The 26,465-nt window shown below is 42.6% G+C and overlaps 1 protein-coding gene across 2 annotated transcripts; it reads right to left on the bottom strand.

Moving 5' to 3' along the window:
- Nucleotides 1–481: 481 nt before the first annotated feature.
- LOC105052573 (uncharacterized) lies at nucleotides 482–12,429 on the bottom strand. Of its 2 annotated transcripts, XM_010933423.4 has the most exons (23): nucleotides 12,166–12,427; nucleotides 10,326–10,405; nucleotides 8,704–8,790; nucleotides 8,576–8,626; nucleotides 8,346–8,463; nucleotides 8,186–8,242; nucleotides 7,028–7,092; nucleotides 6,704–6,787; nucleotides 5,630–5,680; nucleotides 5,482–5,544; nucleotides 5,274–5,320; nucleotides 5,098–5,167; nucleotides 4,948–5,010; nucleotides 3,741–3,830; nucleotides 3,608–3,646; nucleotides 3,319–3,468; nucleotides 3,159–3,236; nucleotides 2,989–3,074; nucleotides 2,695–2,743; nucleotides 1,667–1,747; nucleotides 1,490–1,583; nucleotides 842–944; nucleotides 482–749 (listed from the first exon to the last, which is right to left on the bottom strand). In XM_010933423.4, the coding sequence occupies exons 1-22, from the start codon at nucleotides 12,308–12,310 to the stop codon at nucleotides 865–867; spliced, it is 1,728 nt and encodes a 575-aa protein (XP_010931725.1). In that variant the 5' UTR covers nucleotides 12,311–12,427; the 3' UTR covers nucleotides 482–749; nucleotides 842–864. The 2 variants fall into 2 exon arrangements, with proteins under 2 accessions (XP_010931725.1, XP_019708593.1); XM_019853034.3 differs by having other exon boundaries at nucleotides 564–749; nucleotides 4,948–5,167; nucleotides 12,166–12,429.
- Nucleotides 12,430–26,465: the final 14,036 nt, after the last annotated feature.

Here is a 26,465-nt window from a genome sequence, read left to right on the forward strand (position 1 = left end):
TGCGGTAGCACCGATGCCTTTTATTCTGTACAAAATGACAACCATGTTACAATGTGATCTTCCCCTCAAAACCTTAATGGCCTAAAAATGCAACAATATCTCAGGACCTTTCAGTAGAGGTCACTCCAAAGCAAACCCAATCAACCAGTGAGCAAAATTACAGGCATGGTGAAAGATGCTACTAGACCAAATCCCGACATAATGTTTTAGCAGCAGCATAATCCATGCTGTCCATCCTCTTGGTCGATTCGAAAAATGCACGACCTAAAGTGGCAAACTCAGGTGACCAACCTCCAGAGCTAGCACTTTTCATCTAACAAATTAATAGTTGATTGGAGGTGCCATTATCCGCAAAATTCTCTGTTTGTCAACTCTTCCATACCGTTAGTGAAAAGGGTTATTAGATGTCTTTAAACAGGATGAAAATCAAAGCAAACACCTAGCAATCAAATATACACAAGAAAAGATATAATTGTGGCACTTGAGCAATAATCTTTACCATGGTATAGATTTAGAAAGCTGGAAAACTGACTTTCATGATCGTCCTAAAAGAAGCATTCGAGTAACCAACAAATGGATAAAATTATATTAGAGAAAAGAACCGCAAACAAAAAATTGTTGCTCTGGAAAAAAGTACACAATGCCCTCCATATTGAAGTTGATAGCAACAAAAACGCAGCATTTTTGCCTCGGTGCAAGAGACTAAATATCCATTCCCCCCAAGATTTTTTTTCTTTTGCAGATATTCCCTACAAGAATTGGAAGGCCATAAATTTGAGTCACGATTCAGGATTACAGATATGGTGAATCATGAATAGGCACTCATAAGCTGATGGTTTACCTCTTAAAGTGGGGGCACTACAGTCAGCGAGGGGCTTCTGTGCTCGAATCAGAAATCCTGTTCAGATATGACTGCAGTTGTCCGGTTGCCGCCAATATAAGACCTACAGTAGAAAAGACAAGCTATCACCTATTGGAAAATTAACTCACTGCTATAAATATTAAAAAGGATGGTTAAACCTATGCATATTCTGATTTAAACTTAGTTGCAAAGAAATCATCAATGGATGGGCAACCCATCCCAATTAATTATGCGATGAATATCTTGGGCCGGTTATCTCGTGCTTAAGGAAACCAACAAGTCAGATTAACAGGACTCAGCTAATGAGAATGATAAATGGTCAATATGTGTCTTTTTGTTACTGATGACTGAAATTACTCTGCAGATCTACTCAGCAAAATTTGCATGGCCGCACAAAAAGTCGCTTTGACCCTTCAGACTATTCAATGAGATAAAGTTGTCAAAGTTACATGATTTCAACCCTCAGGAATGTCACAGAATAGCAATAACAGAGTTAATAAGCCTTTTCCTTGATTATTTTGTCCAACAAAAGATATTCATTTATAATTTTTTTAAAAAAAATCCACGCAAGGAATTTTTTGGAAAAAAACATGGGCGAAACATATCTTAGTAAGTCGCAAAGATTACCAAAAAACAAAGCTGAAGGTTTTCCAGGCCTTGATTTGAATTCTGGATGAAACTGCACACCAATGTAGTAGGGATGATCCTGTAGTTCTACAATCTGCGCAAGGATGACAAAAGGAATCATCATATATAGTTCTTCAGGGCATAAAATCAGCATAAGCTAAATTATGAGCTCAATACCTCCATTCTGGTTCCACTTTCATCACTTCCTACAAACTTTAGGCCTGCACTTTCCAGGTCTCCAACAAAATCAGGGTTCACCTATAGCACGGCAAATTGGTAAGCATGATATTCAAGAATTTGGATGTTAAATTATATCAATACAAACAATTATTGAATACATGAATTGACCTGCACAGTTAACTTTTACACATATCTAAAAAGAGCATAGACTTTTAATTGAAATACAAGAAAACCCCATTAACCTTCGAATTCTTTGCAGCTCATACCCTTCCATGCTGTCAAATGGCTGAATCAAGGGAAGTAACATGGTGAAGATGGAAGTTTAAATTAGCAACTTTTTGACAAGAAGTTGATGGTATGACCGATTTGAAAAAAGGAACATTTTTATGGACACAAAATACTTGATGAAACAGTTCAATGATGGTGTATTATGAAAAATGGAGTACCATATGCAGGCTTTGACAAGGCAACGGGAGACCAAAATAAATCCACACACTACATGAATCTTAAATAGAGTTCTTGTGGTATCTTTTGACAGCAAGACAACCTATGTTGCAGTTCAAGAGCAGAGGTGTAGTACCTCAGCCTCTCTGTTCACATATTAATTCCAGAAATATAAAGAAGTTATCGTGCACTTGTTTGTGGTCTTATCCTATCATCATAAAAGAAACGAAGGGAGCTTTTCTTTGTCATCCTACAACACTTTACCTCTAGAATCCCTGGCCTTAACAATATATAACAAGAAAAAGGAGCTTCAAGATTGCAAATAGCATTTGGGTGTCATCAAAATGTATGATTTGATTATGCATTCATGATCACGTTGCCACAAATTTGGATATATTATGTGTCAAAAATCAAAAAAGAAAGAAAAAGAAACAGTAAGGATAAAACAACAGAACTGTCTGCAAATGTTAGGCAAGAAAAAATAACATGCCATATATGCATTCATCAAAATTAGAGGAAAAAATATGAAAAAGAAGGAAAGTACGGCAGGTATCACAAAAAAATTGGTATTCACAACTAACCTCGTATCTGTGACGGTGACGTTCATCCACATAAGCAGAATTTTTGTATCTAGCATTTCGCAGAAATTATTCAGATTAGATAAATGAAACTAATGGTACAAACATGCTAAAGTAATTTAAATGACATAAAATGCTATGATATGATGGTTTTCTGAAAATCATGAAAGTGCAGGTTTTCAAATAACAAGAAGATACTTGCAAGTTATGGAGTCTAAATTCCATCCCCTGTAGTAACTTACAGTTGTCAAAATCTAACTAACAATAGATTCAGAGGAGCGAAGGTTTATGTCATACAGCTTTGAGGTAATACAGTTGGGATTCTTGAAGAATGTTCTCCGCGACCCCAATCTCATTGTACTTCCCATGTGTGTTCTTGAACCCTGCATACATTTTGATGACAAATGATAAGCCTAAGTTTTTGTTTGTTTCAAAACTTATTTAGCCTTGCTTGACCAGCCAAATACCTCAGGCATGAATATTACAACACAATGTGGTGTTTCAGGATCAAATTCTTCACTGTTTGCTTTTCCCAAACCCAAAACCTAACAAAATTTCACAAAAATAAGAGGGCAAGAGTAAAGAAGAGGAAAGAAGAGAAACAGAAGCCACAAATAAGACACATACATGTCGAGAAATTTCAATCACGGAAATCTGCATCCCCAAGCAAATGCCCAGATATGGAACTTTGTTCTCTCTAGCATATTTTGCAGCCAATATCATTCCTGGCACTCCACGGTCACCAAATCCACCAGGTACCAAAATGCATGAAGAACTCTAAAAAATTGGATCATGTAACTAACAGTTTTCTTGTACATAGAAGCTTGTGGGGGTGTTATTATGTAAAATAGATGCTCTAAACATTCTATAGAATTTGTGCAAAAAAGAAGGTAATAGACATCAATTGAATTCTTACCTTCAGAGCTTCCCATGCTACAGCATGTGCCTCCGGTGTCTGTATTTGCAGAAAAGACCCAGGCTAAGGCATATTACTTTAAAAAGGCAACAAGAGATATCCTTTATTAAAAAATGGTCAGAGAAATTTATACTGTTTTTGCACTATCATCTTCGAGGTCAGATGCTGCAATCCATTGTATTGATGGCTTCAGTGAGCAAGAAACACAAGCATGAAGAAGGGCCTGCAATGTGAAGTACAATGAAAACCATACAGTTAGAACATTACTCTTTAACATTATTAGTGTCAAAAAATTCATATAATCAATTCAACTTAAAGTAGTCTTGGTTGAAATAACAGCTATATTCTACAAAGTTACAGTTTCATGAAGGGTCATATCCAGATAAAATTTGTGAATCTGACAAAAAGGAACAAGGATGAAGATAAACACAGTCATAGCCAGTTTATCTGGTGAATACAAAATGCTAAACAGGTTTTGCATTTGGTAGAACCAAAAAGGCTTTAAAAAAGTATGCAACCAATGTAAGTTGAAGGATACACGAAACAAAATCCTCATTTCCTGATAATTCCACCCTTTTTTTTTAAATTTCCTTTCTTATATTGCCCTTTCCACTGGAAAACTATTCAACTTGTAGTTTCTGATGTATAGTCCAGCTTGTCATATTAGAACTATTGCTGATACCATCAATGCTATGGCATGCGAATCTGCTTCAAACAGCAAATAAATAGATAGATGGATAAAAGTAGAAATTTTAACAGGTGAGTCTGTAACAGATATGAAAAGCAACATAAGTGAATCAGCTGCATATGCATTCATTTGATTCCCAATCATATAGCCACTTACTTTGCTAAAGGAAGTGTTCCTAATTTTTAACCGACGTTGGGGTTCTCATAAACAAAGAAGATTGAACTTGTTGGCAACTATATTACTAAAAAGAAGACTCTTGAATTGCAATCGAAGGGTCTGAAAAGGTGGGAGCAGAATAGATTCGATGTAACTAGTGAAATATATGAAGCCATTCCGTTCTAGGCAGATGGCACTGGTCCTATTGGTATGTTGTGCTTTTGTAAAATTATAAAATTGACTGCCTGTATTGGTTGTGGCACTAGCAATGAAATTAAGTTTGCAATTTTTGTTCACCCTTATACACAATACACATTTTACAATTCTTAAACTACCTGAATTTCTTTACTAGAATTGCAAGCCTGACAAAACTCTTCAGATATAAAAGCTGCAGTTTTAGCATCCCAAAGCTGCAGGCTGCCAGAATGATAGGTGCTAACAGGCCTATCCACAGAAAAATTAAATCAAAACATGATTTTACTAGTTGAAATCATACCTTCACTACAGATAAATAAGAGTCTGTCAGGCCAGTATACTTTCCAACCATAGCTATTTTAACCTGCAGGAAAATGGTGCCTTCATCAGTCGTAGGACTAGAAAAGACAAATATCGGCACATAGCATGATGGATTGTTGATAACACTGACAGAATTTGTGAGGTTATCATATGCCTCTGCCATTATTGTCCATCCTTTCAAATCTGGAGGAGTAGCAATACTGAAACAAACCTTCAATAATTAATCCTATAGCTTTATATGGTGCTTAAAGATATCAACCTCATAGCAACTATGAGCGATCACTAAGACTAAAATGTGTCTCTTACCTGAGACAATCCAACTGCTTTAATATAGCTTCGTGTGCATTTTGGCTCTGGAGAAAGGCTATCAGTCAGAATGTTGAGCCAAAAAGATAAAGCATTTTCAGGTCAATGACTTTATGTGATATATATCATTGTTTTTTTGGTAATTATACATATCATTTTATTAAAAGCATAAATTATGTAAGTTTGGAACACAGGATATTGATCTCACCCGAAGTAACAGTGGAATATGCCAAATGTTTGGAACATCGTGGATGTTAAGAATATTAGCAACCTATTGAATAAAAGAAGAATTCGAACAATGAGATCACTGAAGATTAAAAAGTTATGAAGCACTTGTAAGCCAAAAAAAAACTCACCGGGACATGACAAAATTGTGAAAGTTTCTCTTTCGTACTTTCCCGTAAAGGCTGAAAATTTAAAGAAAAGTAGATCTTAAATTATTCCGCAGTTAAAATTAAAATTTATGAAAAGGAAAAGATCAAGCATGGAAATAAATGGCAACTTAAAGAATTTCAAGATTTGTGGAATCTCAAGAGCTATAAGACTAAAACCTGAGGAATGCAAAACATGGCATCATTGACTGCAAAAGATAAGTGGCAAATAAATTTGTGATCAGAAATCAAAAAGGCAGAATAGCAAGGGACCATTCAACAGGATCTAGAAATCAAGATTTGATAGCTATGCAGCTGATAAGCCCAAAATGTTAAAAGTTGAGTCAGCTGACAGGCAATCACGAATAGAAGAAACTATACGCTGTAACAGTATGAAAATAACTTATGTAGAAAAGTCATAAATAAATTGTGCAACTATGAGCATCATAAGGAAGACAGAAACACACTGAAAACTTTCCAATCGAATAATACATGATTCCATACTAAGAAGACTGAAATTACTAATCTGATAGTGACATGCTTAAAAGAAAGTTTAGGCAATGATAAAATCTCTGAAATCTGAATGCAACTGAAGGTAAAGCAAGTGCAAAAGCTAACTTTCTAAAATAAATTCAACAAAAAACATAAAAAATTTGAAATGATGCAATCAAAAAATTTAAAAGAATGCCTTATTTCTTATTTTAAAAAAAACAAATAAGTTAGAGTTTATATGAGACTACAACAGAGAAGGCAACACTCTGAAATCAACAAAACATTTAACAGTCGTTGAATTCATGAATGATCAAAATTCCTGTTCTGATAAGAATATTGTCATATCAATTCAACTATATCATAAAGCGCAAGTTAAGAGTAGTAAAGTAGAAAACCTTTTTTTTTTTTTTATCAGCGAAAGATAGAATGCTTACCACTACAAACATGCAATCCAGTTGAACTTATCTAAATAAGTCCATAGTGAAGACATGAAAACACATAAAAAATCATCATCCATGAGCTATGCATCATCCAAATTCTCTTGTAAATCAAGCCCAAAGTGCTCACCTGAGCCGAGCGGCATGCTAATAAATCCGGGGTCAAACCTAATGCCCTTAATTCACGGACGCTGTGTTGTGTTGGCTTTGTTTTCTACAAAATAAAAGCTCTAACATTAGGCATTATGTTCACAGAAAGCAGCAAATAGTTTATATAATACAAACATCTAGTTTGTGCTAGAGTACCGTTTGGAATTCCATAATATTCTCTCAGGGAAAAACAATTAAGTGTACATATACTCTTTGTTTCATCATCTTGTGAAAATTTGATTTTATCTTACTTCTAGCTTCAGAATTTATTTTGCAGAACAAAGTGCAAGGAAGGAATATTTACTTGCTCACCAACTACACCCAACACTGGTACAAGGCTCACATGAATAAGGCAGAAGTTCTCTTTACCTGATTAGGAACCAAAATCATTCGTGAGACGCATGGAAACAGCATTTCACAACATGATTCAATTTATACATTCAACGGATAACAGCACATGCAAATGAACAAAATATTGCAACTATACAGAATGAGGGAAATAATAAACTATTAATGGAAGCAAAACAACCATTACGAGAGAAAACTATGCTGCAAAATCAAATGGTTGGTTTTATGATGATCACCAAAACTTAGAAAACACCTAAGTCAGCAGGTACTGAACATATAAACCAACTAATAATCTCTTCAGCAACCACTGATGTGGCTTAACTATATAGGCTTGTGAATAGGATCATAATTTTATCTTAAGGGTGGTATAATCAGGAGAAAGGTTATATTCTTAAATATATAAATTTTGCAAAAATATTGGCCTTGATAGATTTCATGCAACATAAAACATAGTACCTGCAATAATCACAGGTGATTAGCACACTCCAGATTTGTATCCAAAAATTCACTTAGAAAGAGAGAGGGAGATGTAGATTATTATTAAAAAGAAAGGGGAAAAAAGGAGGAGGAGGAAGAGATGCTGCTTAAGGTAAGGTTACCTATTTTTGCTTCTTGAGAAACCCTAGAACAGATGCGCATAAATGCTTTAAGGGATTCAAAGAAGACAGGTGAGAATTGTCGGAAGCTATGTTTATCAAGCAGTAGGCAAATCCTGCTAGATATGAACAAATCCTAAAAAAAGGCCCACCAATTCAGATTCCCACATGTGTAGACTTTGGCATAAAATTAACTTGAATGTCAGATTTAGGAGGCATGTTGTATATTCTCGCACTATAAGCAAAATCATATGCAAAACAAATGCCACCTAGAGCATGAAGTTGTCCATGCTCGAGATACATGTATATACGTATAGGCCAAGGACTGCACAATGTTATTATAGTTGAGGGTACCACACATGTAATCATATTCATAACAATGCAAGTCGATTGACTCCACTCAACAGTAAGGTAAAGCCAATTACTAAAGGTGATAGTAGGCCTAGATGTCAAGTGGCTATCTATATAGAGTAAAAGGCAAAAGTGACAATAGATCTAGGTAAGTGTTGTAAACATACCAACAGAAAATGACAGCTGGCGCAAGGCTTCAATGAAAGGCATAGATTCGATATCACCTGGTACACCCATGAAATAGAGTTGCAACTGAGTAAGAACATCTAAAGAGGTACAAGCCTTTGTGGCAACACTTGTTAATGTAAAAGTTCTGTTAGCTCATACCCACAGTCCCACCCAACTCTATTACACACACATCAGCTGGGCCCTTTTTTCCATCAACCGGAATAGATGATACTCTCTCAATCCAGTTCTTTATGGCATCTGTGATGTGAGGGACAACCTGGGATCCGGGATAATAAGCAAGCAACTCTTCGATTACTAAAATAGCAATCAAAGTGATTTTGTTGACAAAATATATGATTATATTTAAACAAAAGTACCCAAGGTAGTACCTGGACAGTCTTTCCAAGATAATCACCCTTCCTTTCCTTGTCAATGACAGACTGAAACAGCATAGATTATGTCAGAAATTCCAAGAACGCTTTGAGTGGGGAAGTGTTTTCGCATTTTAGGAACTTACCCGATATATCTTCCCTGTAGTTATATTATTGTCTCTAGTAAGGGTGATGTCCAAAAAGCGTTCATAGTTTCCCAAATCCAAATCAACCTATAAATGAAACACATTCGCAATGATACATGATATAGAAGCAGTACAATAGCTAACAGCCATAAGTGGGTAACAGATGAAAACAAATGCAAACCAGAAACATAAACTCTAGTAAATACCTAATTACCCCAAATTCAAGATTTATGGTTGATTATCTTGACTGTATTAGTCATTACTAGGGCTAACAAAACACCAGACAAGGAATATGATCATTAAACCTGATCTGAAAAGAAAATTCAAATTTAGCTTGTTCTGTGAGGTATAATGATCCATTAGGTTATGTTGCAGAATTCCAGGTAGTTTTCTTTCTCAACTGCACAAGAAAGTTGAAGTCCACATTCCAAATATATAAGGTTATACAAACATACATATAAAGAGCCTTTTCTTTCATGTAAAAAGCCCTTAAAGCCTGTTTGGAAAATTCTTGTACTGTTTGATGTAACCTGAGCTCAATTCAGGTCAAAATTTCAATGTTGCAATTGAACAAACTCTTGTCAATTAACTACTTAAGGTTTGAGCCCTAAATTAGCGGACGAAGGGTGCCGGGGTTGAAAATGCCACTTAAACATAAAAATCAACTTCTTTCAGGGGAAGATAGGAGCAAAAAGGTGATTTTAAAAATATCTAAAAGAGTTTATGTGAAAAAGGCCATGACAAGTAGAACTTCTAAAACAAAGAATTGAGGTCCTTTACCTCAAAGAGAAAGAACTCCTATCGGAGCACTTGTGCACAGGTCAGAAAAGCCCTAAAAGTTGAGACAGTAGCAACTAAAATAAACGAAGCCCAAGTAGACCCTATCAAAACCCCAACCTGTAACAACTGCAACTAACAGTGAATAAGATTTTTTTCAGAATGTAGACGACCTGCCTCAGTTTCTTCTGAAAAACCCATACATGTCTTCAACCATTACTTCTAGTATGATGCTTTGGCTAAAAGACCAGTTCTAATACTTTCATTTGCCCACCATTCACGGCTTTCAGAGAAAATATATCCTCAAGTCCATTCTAAAAGTCTGGGAATGATACTTTTTTCCTTTACTAAACTGAGAATGGTGGGGAGCAAAACAAATATAGTAAAGAATTATGGGAGGAATGTCTCTAATTCCCATGGGTGTAGAGCAACAAACGATGGAAAAAATTAATTGCATTTAATGCATTATCAATGAACCTTATGTGACTTGCACAGCTCAAATTCATGCAAAATTGAAATGAAATGAATGAAAACTATGCCAACAATTATTCAACTGAAACAAGCACAAGGTACCGCATATAGATTAATAAATGGTAGATATAAAGAGAGATGTGACAAGTATTGGTTTAAGCTCCTCCTGATTATTTATTACAGACTAACAACTAAATGCTATGCCAGAACTATATGCATAGAATGGGAAGCAGGCAATATCAAACTAATGCTACAAAAGATGTAAGAAAGAAAGTAGACCATTAAAAATAAAACCACGATCAACAATCATCCTATCAGATATGTATAGGTGCATGCTAGAAAATTTAAGTAAAAGTAAGGTAAAGAAAGAAAACCTCGCCACCATCATCAAGAACAAAAACTTCCCCATGTTCAAATGGAGACATGGTCCCTGCATCGGTGTTCAAGTATGGATCTGCATCCAGCAGTAAGTAATATGTTTCAGCAATCTAATAATATACCAAGAATCTGAAAGCATAACAGAAATGCACCTAATAAAAATCCTTACAAGGAATGATGTAGAAAAAATAGACTGGAGAATACTTGAACAGTTAAACTCCGGCTAAAACCAATCAGAGACAAACCAAGATTGCGAGTGGCCGTGAGAGAATGAAAGAAGATACCAGTTAACAAGGGTCCTTTGCAGATTAAAGATTTTAAGAAAATTCAAAAGGAAAACAGTCTTCAAATATGTAAGCTTCTAAGGTATGTTTTGAATTATGTTTTTCAAGAGCCTATTCTGGAATCTTTTATGTGGGTCTGAAAGCACCAAGTTGGAAAAGCGGTGTTGCCTAGAATCCTGTAAGGACATGTTTGGTTGGGGGAGAGTTGGGCACTGGAATGGGAAGGGGAATGAGTGACTCTCATTGCAGCTATTTGGTTGGAGGGAGTTCCATTCCCATTCCGGAAGGGAATGAAGATGTCTCAATCTCCCAAAATCTAGTTTCTACTCTTCTCTAGTATTCAAAGCCCATTCCAATTCCAATTCCGGTCATGCACCAAATGAATTGGGAGATATGGCTATTCTAATCCTCATTGCAATCCATCCCAATTCAGATTTTGACTCCAGTCACGAACCAAATGCACCCCAAAAGCTTTGGAAGATTCAAGATAAACAAAAAGGACACTTCACATTCACATCAAAATCCCATGAATCCAAAGCTAAAGAGGATTGATTTCACAAAGAAAATAATTCAAGAAGACAATCTACGAATGAAAGAAAGAGAAGACAGGTAACCAAGAAAATAATTTAACATTCCAAAAGGAAGAAAAGCTAAAAAACAGTAAAAAACAAAAAGAAGCAGCCAAAAGAAGCTCTTTAAAAGAGAATCTACAGAATACAGGTGACAAAAAAAAATACCGCACTTTCCCTAAAAAGCCCCAATATTTCCAGCCTTTAAAAAGACGAATGGAAAAAACAATGGACGCTACCGAAAAGGTTTTTTTATTTTAAAGAAGGGCCATTAAAAAGAGTTCGAAATACTGGTGACTAGAGGAAATATTTCGCGCTCTTAACAAAAACACAATAACCATAAAGCTAAAGAAAACAAACAGGATGAGCTCTTTTAAATAAAAATTCATTCAAGAAAGCGCAGTAATTTCGATGATTGGAGTAAACACATCTCAAAAATACCCAATAAAATCCAAAGCCAAAGAAAGCTATCAACCACAAAAAAAGCACACCAAGAAACCCCTTTAAGTAGAATCCATCAAAGATAGGAAGGGAATACAGATGACTAAAGAAAAACACTTCACATTTCCAATAAAACCAATCAATCTAGAGCCAATGAAAACTAATAACCACACAGAAAACCCTCAAAAGAAGTTCTTTTTAGTTAAAATCTAAACAAGACTATATTTTTACAATAAAACAGATACAAGAAGCTCTTCTTAAAGAACAATCTATGAAATAAAGAAACAAAATGCGAATAAAAGAAGGAGATACTTCGCGTACCCAACAAAACGAAACCAAATTCAAAGCTAAATAAAATCACCAAACACAAAGGCAAAACCAAACGAAACCTTTTTCGAGTAGAATCAATGAAAACACTTCATAGTCCCATTAAAACCAATCAAATCGATAACAAAATAGAGCTTTAAACTGCATGGAACCAATCAAAAAAGTTCCTTTTTCACAAAGAGCAGATGAATGAGAGAAAGGAGGTGGCAAAGAACCGATTTTGATGGACGTGACGCGGAGGCCGCAGGCCTTGAGGACGACGCCGATGCTGCTGGCCGTGACGCCCTTCCCGAGGCCGCTGACCACGCCGCCGGTCACCAGGACGTACTTCATCTTCCGCCCTCCCGCTCCCCGCTCCATTTCGCGCTCTTATCCTCACCGTTCCGTGACCCGACTCTGAAACGCCCCCTCCCCCGCCTCTCTCTCGCCCGCCTGCTCCCGAGCTCTCTCGGAGGCGCGACTGCGAGCGAGAGAGCGAACGGAATAGAAAAAAAAAATAAAGGGTTTATGTTATGATGCTCCGCGGGAAAACCTAGTGGTTTATCCGGCATGATGTACCAGCATCAGCGCGCCCCGTTAACACCAGTATCAGAGAAGTCAAATCAGAGACGTTCATTGCGTCTGCGGTTTTCTTTTACTTTTTTTTTTTTTTTTTTTCTGGTATAATTGCGGCCGCGGTTATTCCGGGCTGTTTCATCATCCTGAACTAGGGTTGGAGGTGGGTGCCATGCCCCCATCTGAATTTCATCCCGAATTTTTTGTTTTTCAGATTTTGAACCAGATTTAGCCTGAAAATTTTTAGATAATTTGGATCCGAGCCCAACTCATGATCAGACTCAAATTTGATCTGAATTCATGTAGACCAACTCAAATAATCCAGTTGAACTAAAAATAGATCTGATCCATACTCAATTGAAGCTTAATATTTCATTCTATTGAGTCATAGGTAAATGGATTAGTCAAAAATTGAGTTTTTTCGATAACACAAATAAATGGTATATGATATATCATTTTTGGCTAAATATATTCTAATTGATTATTTACTTCATCCTCCATCTCTTCAAATAATAGCATATAGAAACAAACTAATTAAGACATAAGTTCAAGCCTAAATTCAGATTCTATTCCGCATCTTGTTTGGGATCGAGCTCAAATCAGACTAACGGCATATACGCACCCAATTCACAAAACAAACAAGCTCTAGAGTTGAGTCTTAACCTAATCTAAACTCTTTCAAACCTAGATCATAGCCAAATCTAAAATCACTCTAATTCGATAGGTCTCAAATTAGTCCGAGCTTATTTTCAACCCTACCTAAACCATTCGAATCAAAGCGTGCCCGAATCAAACCAATAGAAACTAGAATAATTCATCTTATTGGCTTTGTAAATAGTTGAATCTCCTCTAATTGTTATTTACTATTTGATTGAATTGGCTTTAACCTTCTGTATGGCTTGACAAACCCCCTTTCTTTTCTCTAGGATTCCATCCCCCCGAACATAATGAGGGCTTCTGAGTCCCTGCCAACCCCTCCCCCCACCCGCCCCCACTCTCTCTCTCTGCTTTTTCTATTCAGCACACCCTAAAATGACACAATACAGATCTGTATCACATCAAACTGATTGCCGGTGTACTAGTCTACCAATCTTGATTTTAAGTCCAAAGAAGTGTTTGCTTCTTTCAATTTCTAGCTGCTTATGATCAAAGTTGTTATGCAAATGGAATTGTAGTATGTCAAGTTGCAATCATTATGTTTGGTTTATTTGTAGTTTCAGTTGTTTTAAAAATATGGCATGGGGAAAATTTGCCACTGCACCAATAAGAGGACCTTCATGCACCGAGCTGCCTTTGTTTTCCTAATTGTAACTACTGTGGTTGTAGTTACACATTCAGCAAACAAGGTAGGCTAAATCAGTAATTTCTTGAAGGAGGAATAAATCAATATTGGGTGGGTGAGGATTGCTTTTCACCTACTCATGATTTGCATCTCAAGGGCAATTAGCCACAGCTTCCAAGCACAAATTGCGACACCAATTATAAAGTTAACACACTCCATCTCCATTCAATTACTTTATGGCAAAGTTTACTTTGTTCTTGAGCAAAGCATGAACTCCACTCTACTCGAACAATGTACATCTGAGCTTAATGTAGCTTCTACTAACAAGGAGGATCCAATGGTGGTGCAAGTGGGCAGAGTAACTAAAATTCTAACCTCCTATTTGACACAAAGGATGGATTGACAAAAAGATGAATAATGGGAGCAATGATCGATGAGAGAGAGGATGGATTGAAGTTTGGTATGAAGGATAGATTAATGGAAGGATGGACATGAGAGTTAGGATGAAAAAAAGATTTTATCATCTCATATGTTTGGTAAAATATAGAAGAATAAATGAGCTCAATTTAGTATAGGAGGAATAAAAGAAAAAATGAATGATATTTGTAGATATTTTTGTCCAACTATTATTTAATAAAAAATATTATTGGTGTTATTAATTTATAACATCTATTTATACTGAAGCAGTTGAACAATATATAAATTATAATTTTTATAATCTATAATTAAATAATTTTTTAATTTAATTTAATAAATAATTTAATAAATTTATTATATATGAATAAATTTATTTATATATTAATTATATAAATAATTAATTTATTTACAAATTTAATTCAAATAGTTAATTAATTTTATCTAAATAATTAACTAAAAATAATGAATATAAAAAATAAAAGATAAATTTAATTATTTATTTATAATTATGAAAATTATATATTAAAATTAAAATAATTAGTAATAAAATTTAGTAGTATAGATAAAATAATATATATATATATATATAAAATAAATAAAATAATAAAAAAAATATTAGAAATTTTTCAAAAAGTTAGTAAATGATAATTTTATCAATATATAAACTCACGTCTCACATATTCCATCTTTTCTTATATTTTTTTTAATTCAGAAGGATGCATAATAATGAATTTGGGTGGATGGACAATCCATTCTTTTTAAAATTTTTTGAATTAAACAGTGAATAGAAATCATTCATCCTTTCAATCTCATTCATTTATTTTTCCATGACTCCAACCAAATATAGAATAACTCATGTCAAACTTGAGTTGGAAAAAAAATTCTTACCCATAAACCACACATGTGTTGAGACATGCATCTCCAATTTGATAGTTGACATGCATCTCCAATTTGAAAGTCGAAACCAAGTCAGTCCGACAAAAATTGGTGCAAAGATCCTATTTCAACCCCTTCATCCATCCACTCGCAGTGATTGATATCAGAATCCAAAGTCTTGGTTATCAACCAAGTCTGGTCGGGCTGCGATTAGACCCAACCCAACCAAATTGCAATCTGAGTGGAGTCTATGGAAGGCTTACGTTACCTGCGTACCTTTTCAGAGCACCACACAGCTAACTTGGGCGATACACATGTTGAACCCGAGACAAGTGGAGGAAGAATAAAGCCTACCACAACAAGTGGATGGGAAGAGGAAGTGATACATAAATAAACAGGCAAGACATCAATGATCAGTCTATTTAAAGAGGACCGGACATTCTAAGAATATGATTTCTTCACTACAAAAGCATTTAAAAACACATGATGAGGCCTACGTGTGAAGCTTAGTGGAAAGCAAGAATGGACAAGGTCCCTTCTTTATAAAGGTCCAAGAGAGGGGGAGGTGACAATGAGCAACCAATGAGTTGAGAATTTGGCAAATCGAATCAAAGTTGTTCGATAGCATTGGTTGATAATTGAGAAATGATCATTTGGTTTGCATGTCATTGGCTCAAGGTCAATTTGCCTTATGGAATAATTTCACATTCAGAATCTATTTGGATAGATGGATTGAAAATCTTATTAAATTCATAGATTGTATTAATAGAATTAGTTAGATAATAGGACAACAGATCAAGCTAAACGTATATCCAAAACCATGCCTATCGATTGATGAATATAGATTTAGTCCAATCTGCCATCCTATTATATTTAACGATTGTATCAGTCAATCCATAAATCTAATGGAACTTTCAGCCCATTTATCCAACCAAATAGACTCTTAATTGAAAGGTTTGGAGGAAACATGGAGGGAGATTACAAGACATCATTGGTGTATCATTTAGCAAGGCTTGCTAGCTAGCATATAAAGTCAGAAAAAAAAAGAAGTTACTTCCTGTTATTTACTGCATATGTTGGAAGGTATGGAAATTTGCAACAAAAAAAAATGAAGTGGAACTCAGCATCCCAAGCATGATAATTGTTGGGTATAAAATACCACCCCAGCCGAAGTTCGTGACAGGAGTGATCCTCCAGAGATTCTACCGACTTCCGATCTTTGGCGACACCTTTTTGAACCTCTCCGACGGCCGAGCCTCCGCAACATTCCCAAGTTCTGCCGACGGATAAACTCCCACCAGCGTCGACCAGATTCTTCACGACGGACGGACTCCACCCAAGTTTCCACGATGATCGACCACCTTCTAAACTTCATCCGGACTCCTACGGGAGCCGGACTTCGTCCCCGACTTCGACTGCAGATAGACTTCATCCGGACTCCTACGGAAGCCGGACTTCGTCTCCGACTTCGACTGCAGGTAGACTTCATCCGGACTCCTACGGGAGTCGGACTTCGTCCCCGACTCCGGCGGCAGGTAGACTTCATCCGGACTCCTACGGGAGCCGGACTTCATCCCCGACTCCGACGGCAGGTAGACTTCCTCCGGACTCCTACGAGAGCCAGACTTCGTCCCCGACTTCGACTGCAGGTAGACTTCATCCGGACTCCTACGGGAGCCGGACTTCGCCCCCGACTTCGACTGCAGGTAGACTTCATCCGGACTCCTACGAGAGCCGGACTTCGTCTCCGACTCCGGCGGCAGGTAGACTTCCTCCGGACTCCTACGGGAGCCGGACTTCATCCCCGACTGCAGGAAGACTTCATCCGGACTCCTACGGGAGCCGGACTTCGTCCCCAACTCCAACTACAGGAAGACTTCATCCGGACTCCTACGGGAGCCGGACTTCGTCCCCGACTCCAACTGCAGGAAAACTTCATCCGAACTCCTACGGGAGCCAGACTTCGTCCCCGACTCCGGCTGCAGGAAGACTTCATCCGGACTCCTACGGGAGCCGGACTTCGTCTCTGACTCCAACTGGAGAAAGACTTCATCCAGACTCCTACGGGAGCCGGACTTCGTCCCCGACTCCGGCTGTAGGAAGACTTCATCCGAACTCCTACGGAAGCCAGACTTCGTCCCCGACTCCGGCTGCAGGAAGACTTCATCCGGACTCCTACGGGAGCCGAACTTCGTCCCCGACTCCGACTGCAGGAAGACTTCATCTGGACTCCTACGGGAGCCGGACTTCGTCCCCGACTCCAACTACAGGAAGACTCCATCCGGACTCCTACGGGAGCCGAACTTCGTCCCCGACTCCGGCCGCAGGTAGTCCTCACCCAGACTCCTACGGGAGCCGGACTTTGACCAAAACTCCTGTTGCAGGTAGATCTCATCCGAACTCTTACAAGGGCCGGACTCTGAACTTCTACCGCATGCGATCTACCCCGAGCTCCTCTCAGATGGATAGCTACCTCTCTCCGTCAGACGCTTCAATCGAGCTTCGGCCGACAGGCCTGGACTCCCTGACAGGCTACAGTAATGGCCACAACTCTGCTCCACTTCCTGCGATGGATACTGCGCGGCTCCACCACTCCCTGACAGGCCACAGTAATGGCCATGACTCTGCTCCACTTCCTGCGATGGACTCCGCACGACTCCTCCACTCTCTGGCAAGTCGCGACAACGGACGCCGCTCCACTCCCCGCGATAGGCTCTGCGTGGCAGGCCACGGTGATGGCCACGATTTCACTCCACTACTCTTCATAACAAACTCTTCCTGGCCTCGAGCGGCCCACTGCCAGACGGTTACAAACGTCGCTATCAGTCTGTTGCACCCTCCGCCTATAAAAGGGGGACCCCAGATACGTTATTCTCTAAGCTCTAATTTCTATCTCAAAACTCTGCTAAAATTTTCGTTCGAGTGCTCCATTTTTGTTGAGGTAGAGAACTGACTTGAGCATCGGAGGGTCTTGCCGGAGCACCCCAAACTCCGGTTTAGACTTCCTTTGCAGGTCCCGACGGCGATCACGACTCCCTCGACTCTAGCTTCTCTGACGCAGGTGGATTTTTGCACCAATAGGATTGGCGCTAGAGGAAGAGCGTGTGTCTTCACAGTACCCTTGTTCTTGAAAGAGCGCTCAACGGAACCGCCTCCGATTATCTTCTCCGACATCCTCCATTAGATCTTCACCCGATGCCTCCCCGTAGGGAATCCACTCAGCGATCCACGGCCTCTGCGGCCAGATCTCAGGCTCCGACCTCACCTCCAGTCTCCCAAGCTCCTCCTCCTCCTCCGGCAATGACAGTTGGCGCAGAGCAATTCGACCTACTGGTTCAGCAGGTCAGAGGCCTCACTGAAGCGGTGCAGGTCATACAGCAGCAGCAACAGCCGCAGGCGTCAGTACGACTGGAGAGAACGTCGTCGGAACTCCAAAATCCGACGGTAGGACGGGCCACTTGGGCCAGTCGCCCCGTCTTTCTCGAAAAAATGAATCCGAGGGTGGAGAGCCCTCAGTCAGATCACAATTCTACTCCTGAAAGATCTCTACCTCCATTCTGTCAGAAGACCCTTGAGACCCGCAGTCGAGAGGATTTTCTGGATCGGAGGCTCTAGGAGATGAACCGATGGATCGAAGAACTCCGCCACGCTCCCCTCGCTTATGGTGAGGACATTTGTACTGACCCTCCCTTTTCTCAAATGATCATGCAAGAACCGATCCTGCCAAACTTTAAACTCCCTCAATTTGAAAGCTACGACGGGACTTCGAACCAAATTGACCACCTGGAGGCCTTTCGGACAATGATGCTGCTTTATGGCGCGCCAGACGCCATCCTGTGCCGAGCTTTCCCATCCACCTTGAAGGGAGCGGCGAGAAACTGGTACTCGGTACTGAAGCCGGGTATCATCTTTTTCTTTGATCAGATGAGCCACCAGTTTGCGGCTCATTTTGTTAGCAGCCGGCGTCCCCAGAAGGGTTCGGAGTCCCTCATCAACATCAAGCAAAGGGAGGGGGAGTCCATTCGGGCTTACGTCAACCATTTCAATGTCGCCATGTTGGAGGTCTGGAACTTGGACCAATCGATCGCGATGGCCGCTCTGAAAGGCGGCCTTCAGAAGAACGACCTTCTATTCTCCCTGAAAAAGAAGTACCACAGGGATTTTGCTGATCTGTTGGCTCGGGCCGAAGGGTACGCCCGAGCAGAAGAAGCCTTCAAAATGAAGGATGAGGAGACCGCGAGAGAGCGGCAGGCGGGAGACTCGAGTAAGTCCGCAGTCGAAAAAGGGCCGAGAGAAGCTCGGCCACGTTCTCGAACTCCTCCCGAGCACAAGCGCGCCCAGACTCCTCCCCGAGCACGCAGGCAGAGAAGCCCGGAGTGTCGAGTTCGGCGAGGCTCTCCCTCAGGAAGATTCCGCAGCTATGCCCCCCTCAATACATCGAAAACCCAGATGCTGATAGAAGTCAGAGAGCAGCTCCCAAGGTCAGAAAGGATGTGCACGCACCCCAAGAAGCACAATCCTAATAAGTTCTGCCTCTACCATCGTGACTATGGCCACGACACAGAGGAATGCATTCAGCTCCGAGATGAGATCGAGGAGCTCATCAGATGAGGTCGGCTCGACAGGTTCATTCGACGCCGGCTTGAGGGTAGAGAGGATCGATCCAGGACCCTACCGCAGCCTGAGCCGTCGAGGAGGGAAGAGCAGTCCGAAGATCGGCCTCCTATTGGGATCATCAACTCCGTCTCTGGAGGACCTTGACAAGAAGCAGACCTTCTACAGTCCTGAAATTTGAAAAACTTGTAAATGTATTGCGAACGACCCCGCTTTAAATAAAGATTCCTTTCAGATTTGCACATCTTTTCTTTTTTGGCATGGACTTATAACGACAGGGGATGACCCATTCGGACAACGAAAACAAACCCTAATGTGGGCAAAGTTGAAAGTCCGATTATTTGCAAATCGGAGGGAGGAAGAGGCCATACAGCGCCCATATGCGCTCCCACAGTCATGTCAGGGACAGGAGGAGAACATCGCCTTAACATGAGCAAGATCGAAGGTCCGGTTATTTGCAGACCGGAGGGAGGGAGAGGCCATACAGCGCCCATATGCGCCCCCACAGCCATGTTAGGGACAGGAGGAGAACCTCGCCCTAACATGAGCAAGATCGAATGTCCGATTATTTACAGATCAGAGGGAAGGAGAGGCCATACAGCGCCCATATGCGTCCCCACAACCATGTTAGAGACAGGAGGAGAACCTCACCCTAATATGAGCAAGGTCGAAGGCCTGATTATTTACAGACCGGAGGGGGAGAGAGGCCATACAGCGCCCATATGCGCCCCCACAGCCATGTTAGGGACAGGAGGAGAATCTCACCCTAACATGAGCAAGGTCGAAGGCCCGATTATTTGCAGACCGGGGAGGAGAGAGGCCATACAGTGCCCATATGCACCCCCACAGCCATGTTGGGGATAAGAGGAGAACCTTGCCCTAACATGAGCAAGGTCGAAGACCCGGTTATTTATAGACCGGATGGGGGGAGAGGCCATACAGCGCCCATATGTGCCCCCGCAGTCCGATTAGGAACGGAAGGAGAACCTCATCCTAATCTGAGCTGAAACAGATTACATCAGGAATAGGGGAAGAACCTCATCCTGACACCAGTTAAGGTCCGACCATCCGAGACCCGACAAGAAAGAAGAAAACCTCCTCGACGGCCCTTCTACGCTACCGCGACTCCGTGAAAAGCTAGAGAGAGCCCTTGCCTAAAAAAAGGAGGGAGATGTGAAGGAACAGTGGCGGGCTACCCTAACGAAAAATGAAGACTGAACTACACTAAAGACACAAAGGACCTCGTCTCCGTGAAGGAGGAAGAGAAAGCGAGATCTACGGTCACGAACAAAAAGACGAATCAATACGGCAATGGCTAGGAACCTCCAAACAGTGTCGATGCTGAACAAATCAAAAAACACAAGAAACTCAATAATGACGACCTAATACAAAAATGAACAAGGAACCTTCGAACATCATCGACGTCGCACGGGACAAAAATGAAAGAAGTCCGGCGAACGACGATTCAACACGATGCACGGATAAGATAACAAAGACCTTCTTTTCATTTTATTAGCAAAGTGTGCGTTACAGAGCCCGGAAGGCCGAAAAAAAAAAACAACGACAAACAAACAGACGGCAAAAGAAGACACATAGAAGGAAAAAAGGCAAAAGAGCCCTAAGGGGGCCCGGCTTCCTCCGACTTCGAACTTTCGGCTTCGATCCTCATCAGGGAGCGCTTTAAGCTCTCGACTTCTTCTTTCAATTCTTTCTCCCTCATTAGCATCTCCACATACCTCCGATGAAGCCACTGGCTTTCGTTCTCCACCTCTCGACGCCTCCTTCTCAGGACCTCGGATTCTGCCTCCACGTCCTTAACTGCCTGCTGCTCGTATACCAACTAGATCTTCAATTGCTACAGCTCGGCCTTCCCCTCCCCAAGGACGACAGATAGCTCTTCTACAGTCTCTCTCAGGGATTGGAGTTCGTCGGGATCCTGAACGGGAGCAAACGGAGCTCCTTCAGATAACTGTCTTTGAAGGCGGGCAACCTCGTCGGTCGCCATCCTGAGCTTCCCCCTGTAATCATCCACCTGCTTGCACCAGCCAGCCCGGTACGCGTTATAGTTCACCTCAACCTCCTGGAGCTGTTGCTGAAGGTCGGAGACCTTCTTCGACCATTCTCGATCACAGTCGGCTCAGGTCGAAAGCCAGGACGAACTTTCTTCCAACTGGCCGATCATCTCCTGTGCGGTCGATAGCTTCGCTCTGAGAGAGCTGATCTTGGAAGCTTGAGCCCAAGATCGATCGCTGGCGTGCTTCTTATGCTCCTCGAGCTCCTTCTCGAAGTTCGCTTTCCTCCGACTGTACTCCATGATCCCCTTCACGTGGAGGTTCCGAAAGTGGGTGGCCTCAGAGTGGCTCTCCCTCAACCTGCGAAGTTCGCCATCCATCTCCTTCGACCTTTTTGTTAAATGACAAACTTTCTTCTTCAGACGTTGGATCGTGAACTTCAGCGGAATTTTCTGTGGCAAAGGAAGCGCTTCGGTAGGACACTGCCATCGGGAGACAAAAGCATCAAGGCACGTCTCATTGCAGAAAGAAAAAAAGAGGGAGAAGAGTGAAGAAGCCCTCCATAAGGAGAAATTCAATTTTATTGATTGAATGTTTCTTAAAGATAAAAGAAAAAAAAAATTGTAATAAAAGAAAAATACAAAGTCAGAGGTCTCAGACCTCTGAAATAGGAGTCGGAGAGCTCGGTGTTCTTGGAAGGGGAGCTACGGTGGCAGTGGCAGTGGGAGAGGGCCTGGCTTCATCTTCAGATGCCTCGTCCAAGAAGCTGAGGTCGAGCTCGGAAAATTTTTTGACCACCTTCTCTTGACAGAGCTCGAATCCTTTGATGAATGCTTCTTGACCGAACTTGACGTTCAGGTCCCTCATCTCCGCGAAGGCCTTAAACTCCTCCACTGCTAGGACCCTGGTCTCCGAAATCAGAACCGAAATCTACTCCGTCAAATTTACGACCTCGACCTCTGCCTTCCTCACCATCTCCTCCGAGACCTGCTTTTCTTTCTCAAGGGCCTCTTGGAGGTTGGCTACCTCGGCAGCCTTTTCTTTGAGGCGGGCGGTTTCGGCCCGACGATCCTCCTCCGCTTGGATGGCGTCCCTCCTCGCTCGATTCGTCGCCTCGATGTTGGCAAGGAGCTGGTGCCCGATCTGCAAGAGCGGCTAGGAGGTCAGAATGAAAGTTGAGAAGCTAATTAAATGAAGGTGTGAGGAGAAGGAGGAAAGTGAATCTGTTTACCTCGAGAAAGGATCCTAGAGAGTCCCAAATCCGCTGTTCGAGATCGGCGCGAACGATCCTCTGGACGACTTCGGACAGGACGCAGCCGTCGACCAGTCGCTTTATTAGGTCCCTGTCATTAAAGGGATTTTCCCCCGGCTCTTCTTCAGAACTGTGGGACTCTTCGATGGCGGTTCGACGGCTACTCACCCTGCGGGCCACCGTCTTCCTTTTCCTCCCCCTCTCAACCTCTGGCACCTCCTCGAAGCGGGCCCCTGAGGCGGGAACCTCAGCGGAAGAACTCCTTGAAAAGGCCCGGGGAGCCGGGGGCTCAGCGTCTGAAGGAATGTCAACCGCGAGGGCCGCCTGAGCAGGCGTGGCCGAGCTCGTCTCCTCCGTTCTGACCTTCTTTGCCGATCCGGAGGCCACAACGCCTTTTCTTTTGTGAGCCTTGAGGCCCCTGGCGAGCATCCGTGCTGCTTCGACGTCCATTCCTAAAAAAAAAAGAAAAGAAAAAAAAAGAAAGAGAAAAAAAGAAGAGAGAGAAAAAGAGATCAGTAATGGAAGTGAAAAAGGAAGAAGTGATGCGTAAAAAAAAAGAGAGAGAAGAAGAGCAGGAGAAAAAAAGAGGAAAGGAAAGATGGGATACTCGCAGGATCCAGGGGGCTCATGCCGATGTTGAACAAAAACTGCTCCTTCAGAAGATTGGGAAGGGAAGGAGTCGAATAACTAAGAAGCTTCCGGACGGCCTGAAGGTCGTCCTCCCCCAGGCTGGGGGCCCGACGGACAGAGTCCCTCAAGGAGCCCCAAGGGGGCAGTCCCAGCTTCAAGGTCGGGCACTGGACGTAGAGGTACTTCTCCTTCCAATTATGGATTGAAGAGGGAGCACCCTTCAGTAACCCCTTCTTGCCGAACTGGGGGGAGAAGTACCACCAGTCCTTTACTGAGGGGTGGTGCTTGAAGGTGTAAAAATACCTAAACAAAGAAAGAGATGGCTGAACTTCGACTACGTGGCAAAGGGAGAGGAACCCTATCAGAAATCTAAAGGAATTCGGCGTGACTGAAGCTAAAGAAATGTCTAAAAAATGAAAAAGAGCGACGACGAAGGGCGAAAGTGGAAGACGGAGCCCGGCACGGAAGGCCTCCTGGTACAGGCAGAAACGGCCAGGTGGGGGGGTGCTAGCCCGATCGGCGGGATCAGGAAGCTCCAGATCGTACTCCGGAGGAACTCCATACTGAACCCTTATCAGTAAAAATTCATCCGGAGTCAGAGAACAAGGAATGACGTCCGACGCAAAAACCAGGTGAGGCCCAGCCCTAGATGAGGGTTCGTCTACAGTATGAGGGTTCTGGGAGGCTGAGGCGGACGAATTTCTGGAACCACTAGAGGCGGAGGTGCCAGAAGACATTTCAAACAAGGACCCTAAAAATCTCGAAGAAATCAAGCGAAATAAGAGGCGAAAGGTTCGCGGGGGGATCAAACCAGGGTAATGCGGCGGAAGAAAAATGGAGGAGAAAGGGCACCTAGATGGCTAGAAGAGAAACAAAAGTTCCGAGACTAACCTAAGTCGCTCCGAAGGATGCAGAGGTGCGAGGACAGGGATGACTCGAAGAACGCTTAGGGCCAAGGTGGACGCCAATGAGGGTCAGAGCTCTCGGAGAGAAGGCAGACACCGACAGAACTTTCAGGCGGAATAAGACTCCTGAAGGCGGAAAGACGGGTTTAAATAGACCCTAGGATCCGACGCTATAATGATCGCGGATCTCCCCAGGCTAACCCACGCTCGCCACATGTCCCACTCGCCACAGCAGGCCGCTAAAAGCGGCTGACAGCTGACAAAGCCATTACTGCACCGTATCTGGGCCAGCACTCCAGCGGAAATTTCGAAAGATCCCTTCGGATCACCCCGATTTGAAAAGACTCCAGCACGCGCGCATTAAATGCCAGAATATCTGAGGGCGATCGGGCACATGATTTAAGGGGACAACTTCGGCTGTGAAAATTTTTCTGTACTTCCTTCATTCGAAACTCGAACTCAGAAATAGGAGGACTGGTGTTGGGTATAAAATACCCCCCAGTCGAAGTTCGTGACAAGAGTGACCCTCCAGGGATTCTACCGACTTCCGACCTTCGGCGACATCTTTCCGAATCTCTCCGACGGCCGAGCCTCCGCAACATTCTCAAGTTCCGCCGACGGATAAACCCTCACCAGCGTCGACTGGATTCTTCACGACGGACAGACTCCACCAAGTTTCTACGATGATCGACCACCTTCTAGACTTCATCCGGACTCCTATGGGAGCCGGACTTCGTCCCCGACTTCGACTGCAGGTAGACTTCATCCGGACTCCTACGGGAGCCGGACTTTGTCCCCGACTCCGACGGCAGGTAGACTTCATCCGGACTCCTACAGGAGCCGGACTTCGTCCCCGACTTCGACTATAGGTAGACTTCATCCGAACTCCTACGGGAGCCGGACTTCGTCCCCGACTCCGACGGCAGGTAGACTTCATCCGGACTCCTACGGGAGCCGGACTTCGTCCCCGACTCCGGCGGCAGGTAGACTTCCTCCGGACTCCTACGGGAGCCGGACTTCATCCCCGACTTCGACTACAGGTAGACTTCATCCAGACTCCTACGGGAGCCGAACTTCGCCCCCAACTTCGACTGCAGGTAGATTTCATCCGAACTTCTACGGGAGCCAGACTTCGTCCCCGACTTCGGCGGCAGATAGACTTCCTCCGGACTCCTATTGGAGCCGGACTTCGTCCCCGACTTCGACTGCAGGAAGACTTCATCCGGACTCCTACGGGAGCCGGACTTCGTCCCCAACTCCAACTGCAGGAAGACTTCATCCGGACTCCTACGGGAGCTGGACTTCGTCCCCGACTCTAACTGCAGGAAGACTTCATCCGGACTCTTACGGGACCCGGACTTCGTCCCCGACTCCGACTGCAGGAAGACTTCATCCGGACTCCTACGGGAGCCGGACTTCGTCCCCGACTCCAACTGCAGGAAGACTTCATCCGGACTCCTACGGGAGCCGGACTTCGTCCCCGACTCCGGCTGCAGGAAGACTTCATTCAGACTCCTACGGGAGCCAGACTTCGTCCCCGACTCCGACTGTAGGAAGACTTCATCTGGACTCCTACGGGAGCCAGACTTCATCCCCGACTCTGACTGCAGGAAGACTTCATCCGGACTTCTACGGGAGCCGGACTTCGTCCCCAACTCCAACTGCAGGAAGACTTCATCCGGACTCCTACGGGAGCCGGACTTCATCCCCGACTCCAACTGTAGGAAGACTTCATCCAGACTCCTACGGGAGCCGGACTTCGTCCCCGACTCCAACTACAGGAAGACTTCATCCGGACTCCTACGGGAGCCGGACTTTATCTCTGACTCCAACTGCAGGAAGACTTCATCCGAACTCCTACGGGAGCCAGACTTCATCCCCGACTCCGACTGCAGGAAGACTTCATCCGGACTCCTACGGGAGCCGGACTTCGTCTCCGACTCCGACTGCAGGAAGACTTCATCTGGACTCC

This window comes from Elaeis guineensis, chromosome 10 (genome assembly GCF_000442705.2).
Source record: "Elaeis guineensis isolate ETL-2024a chromosome 10, EG11, whole genome shotgun sequence".
NCBI lineage: Eukaryota > Viridiplantae > Streptophyta > Magnoliopsida > Arecales > Arecaceae > Elaeis > Elaeis guineensis.

What these genes read in the sequence shown, in the direction of transcription:
- LOC105052573 (XM_019853034.3), bottom strand. Translation starts at nt 12,310, where the DNA reads ATGGAGCGGGGAGCGGGAGGGCGGAAGATGAAGTACGTCCTGGTGACC. An exon ending in TAGCATGCCGCTCGGCTCAG is followed by an intron (nt 5,681 to 6,703) that starts GTGAGCACTTTG and finishes TTAAATTTTCAG; the next exon opens with CCTTTACGGGAAAGTACGAA. An exon ending in GTCACCGTCACAGATACGAG is followed by an intron (nt 1,748 to 2,694) that starts GTTAGTTGTGAA and finishes GCCGTGCTATAG; the next exon opens with GTGAACCCTGATTTTGTTGG.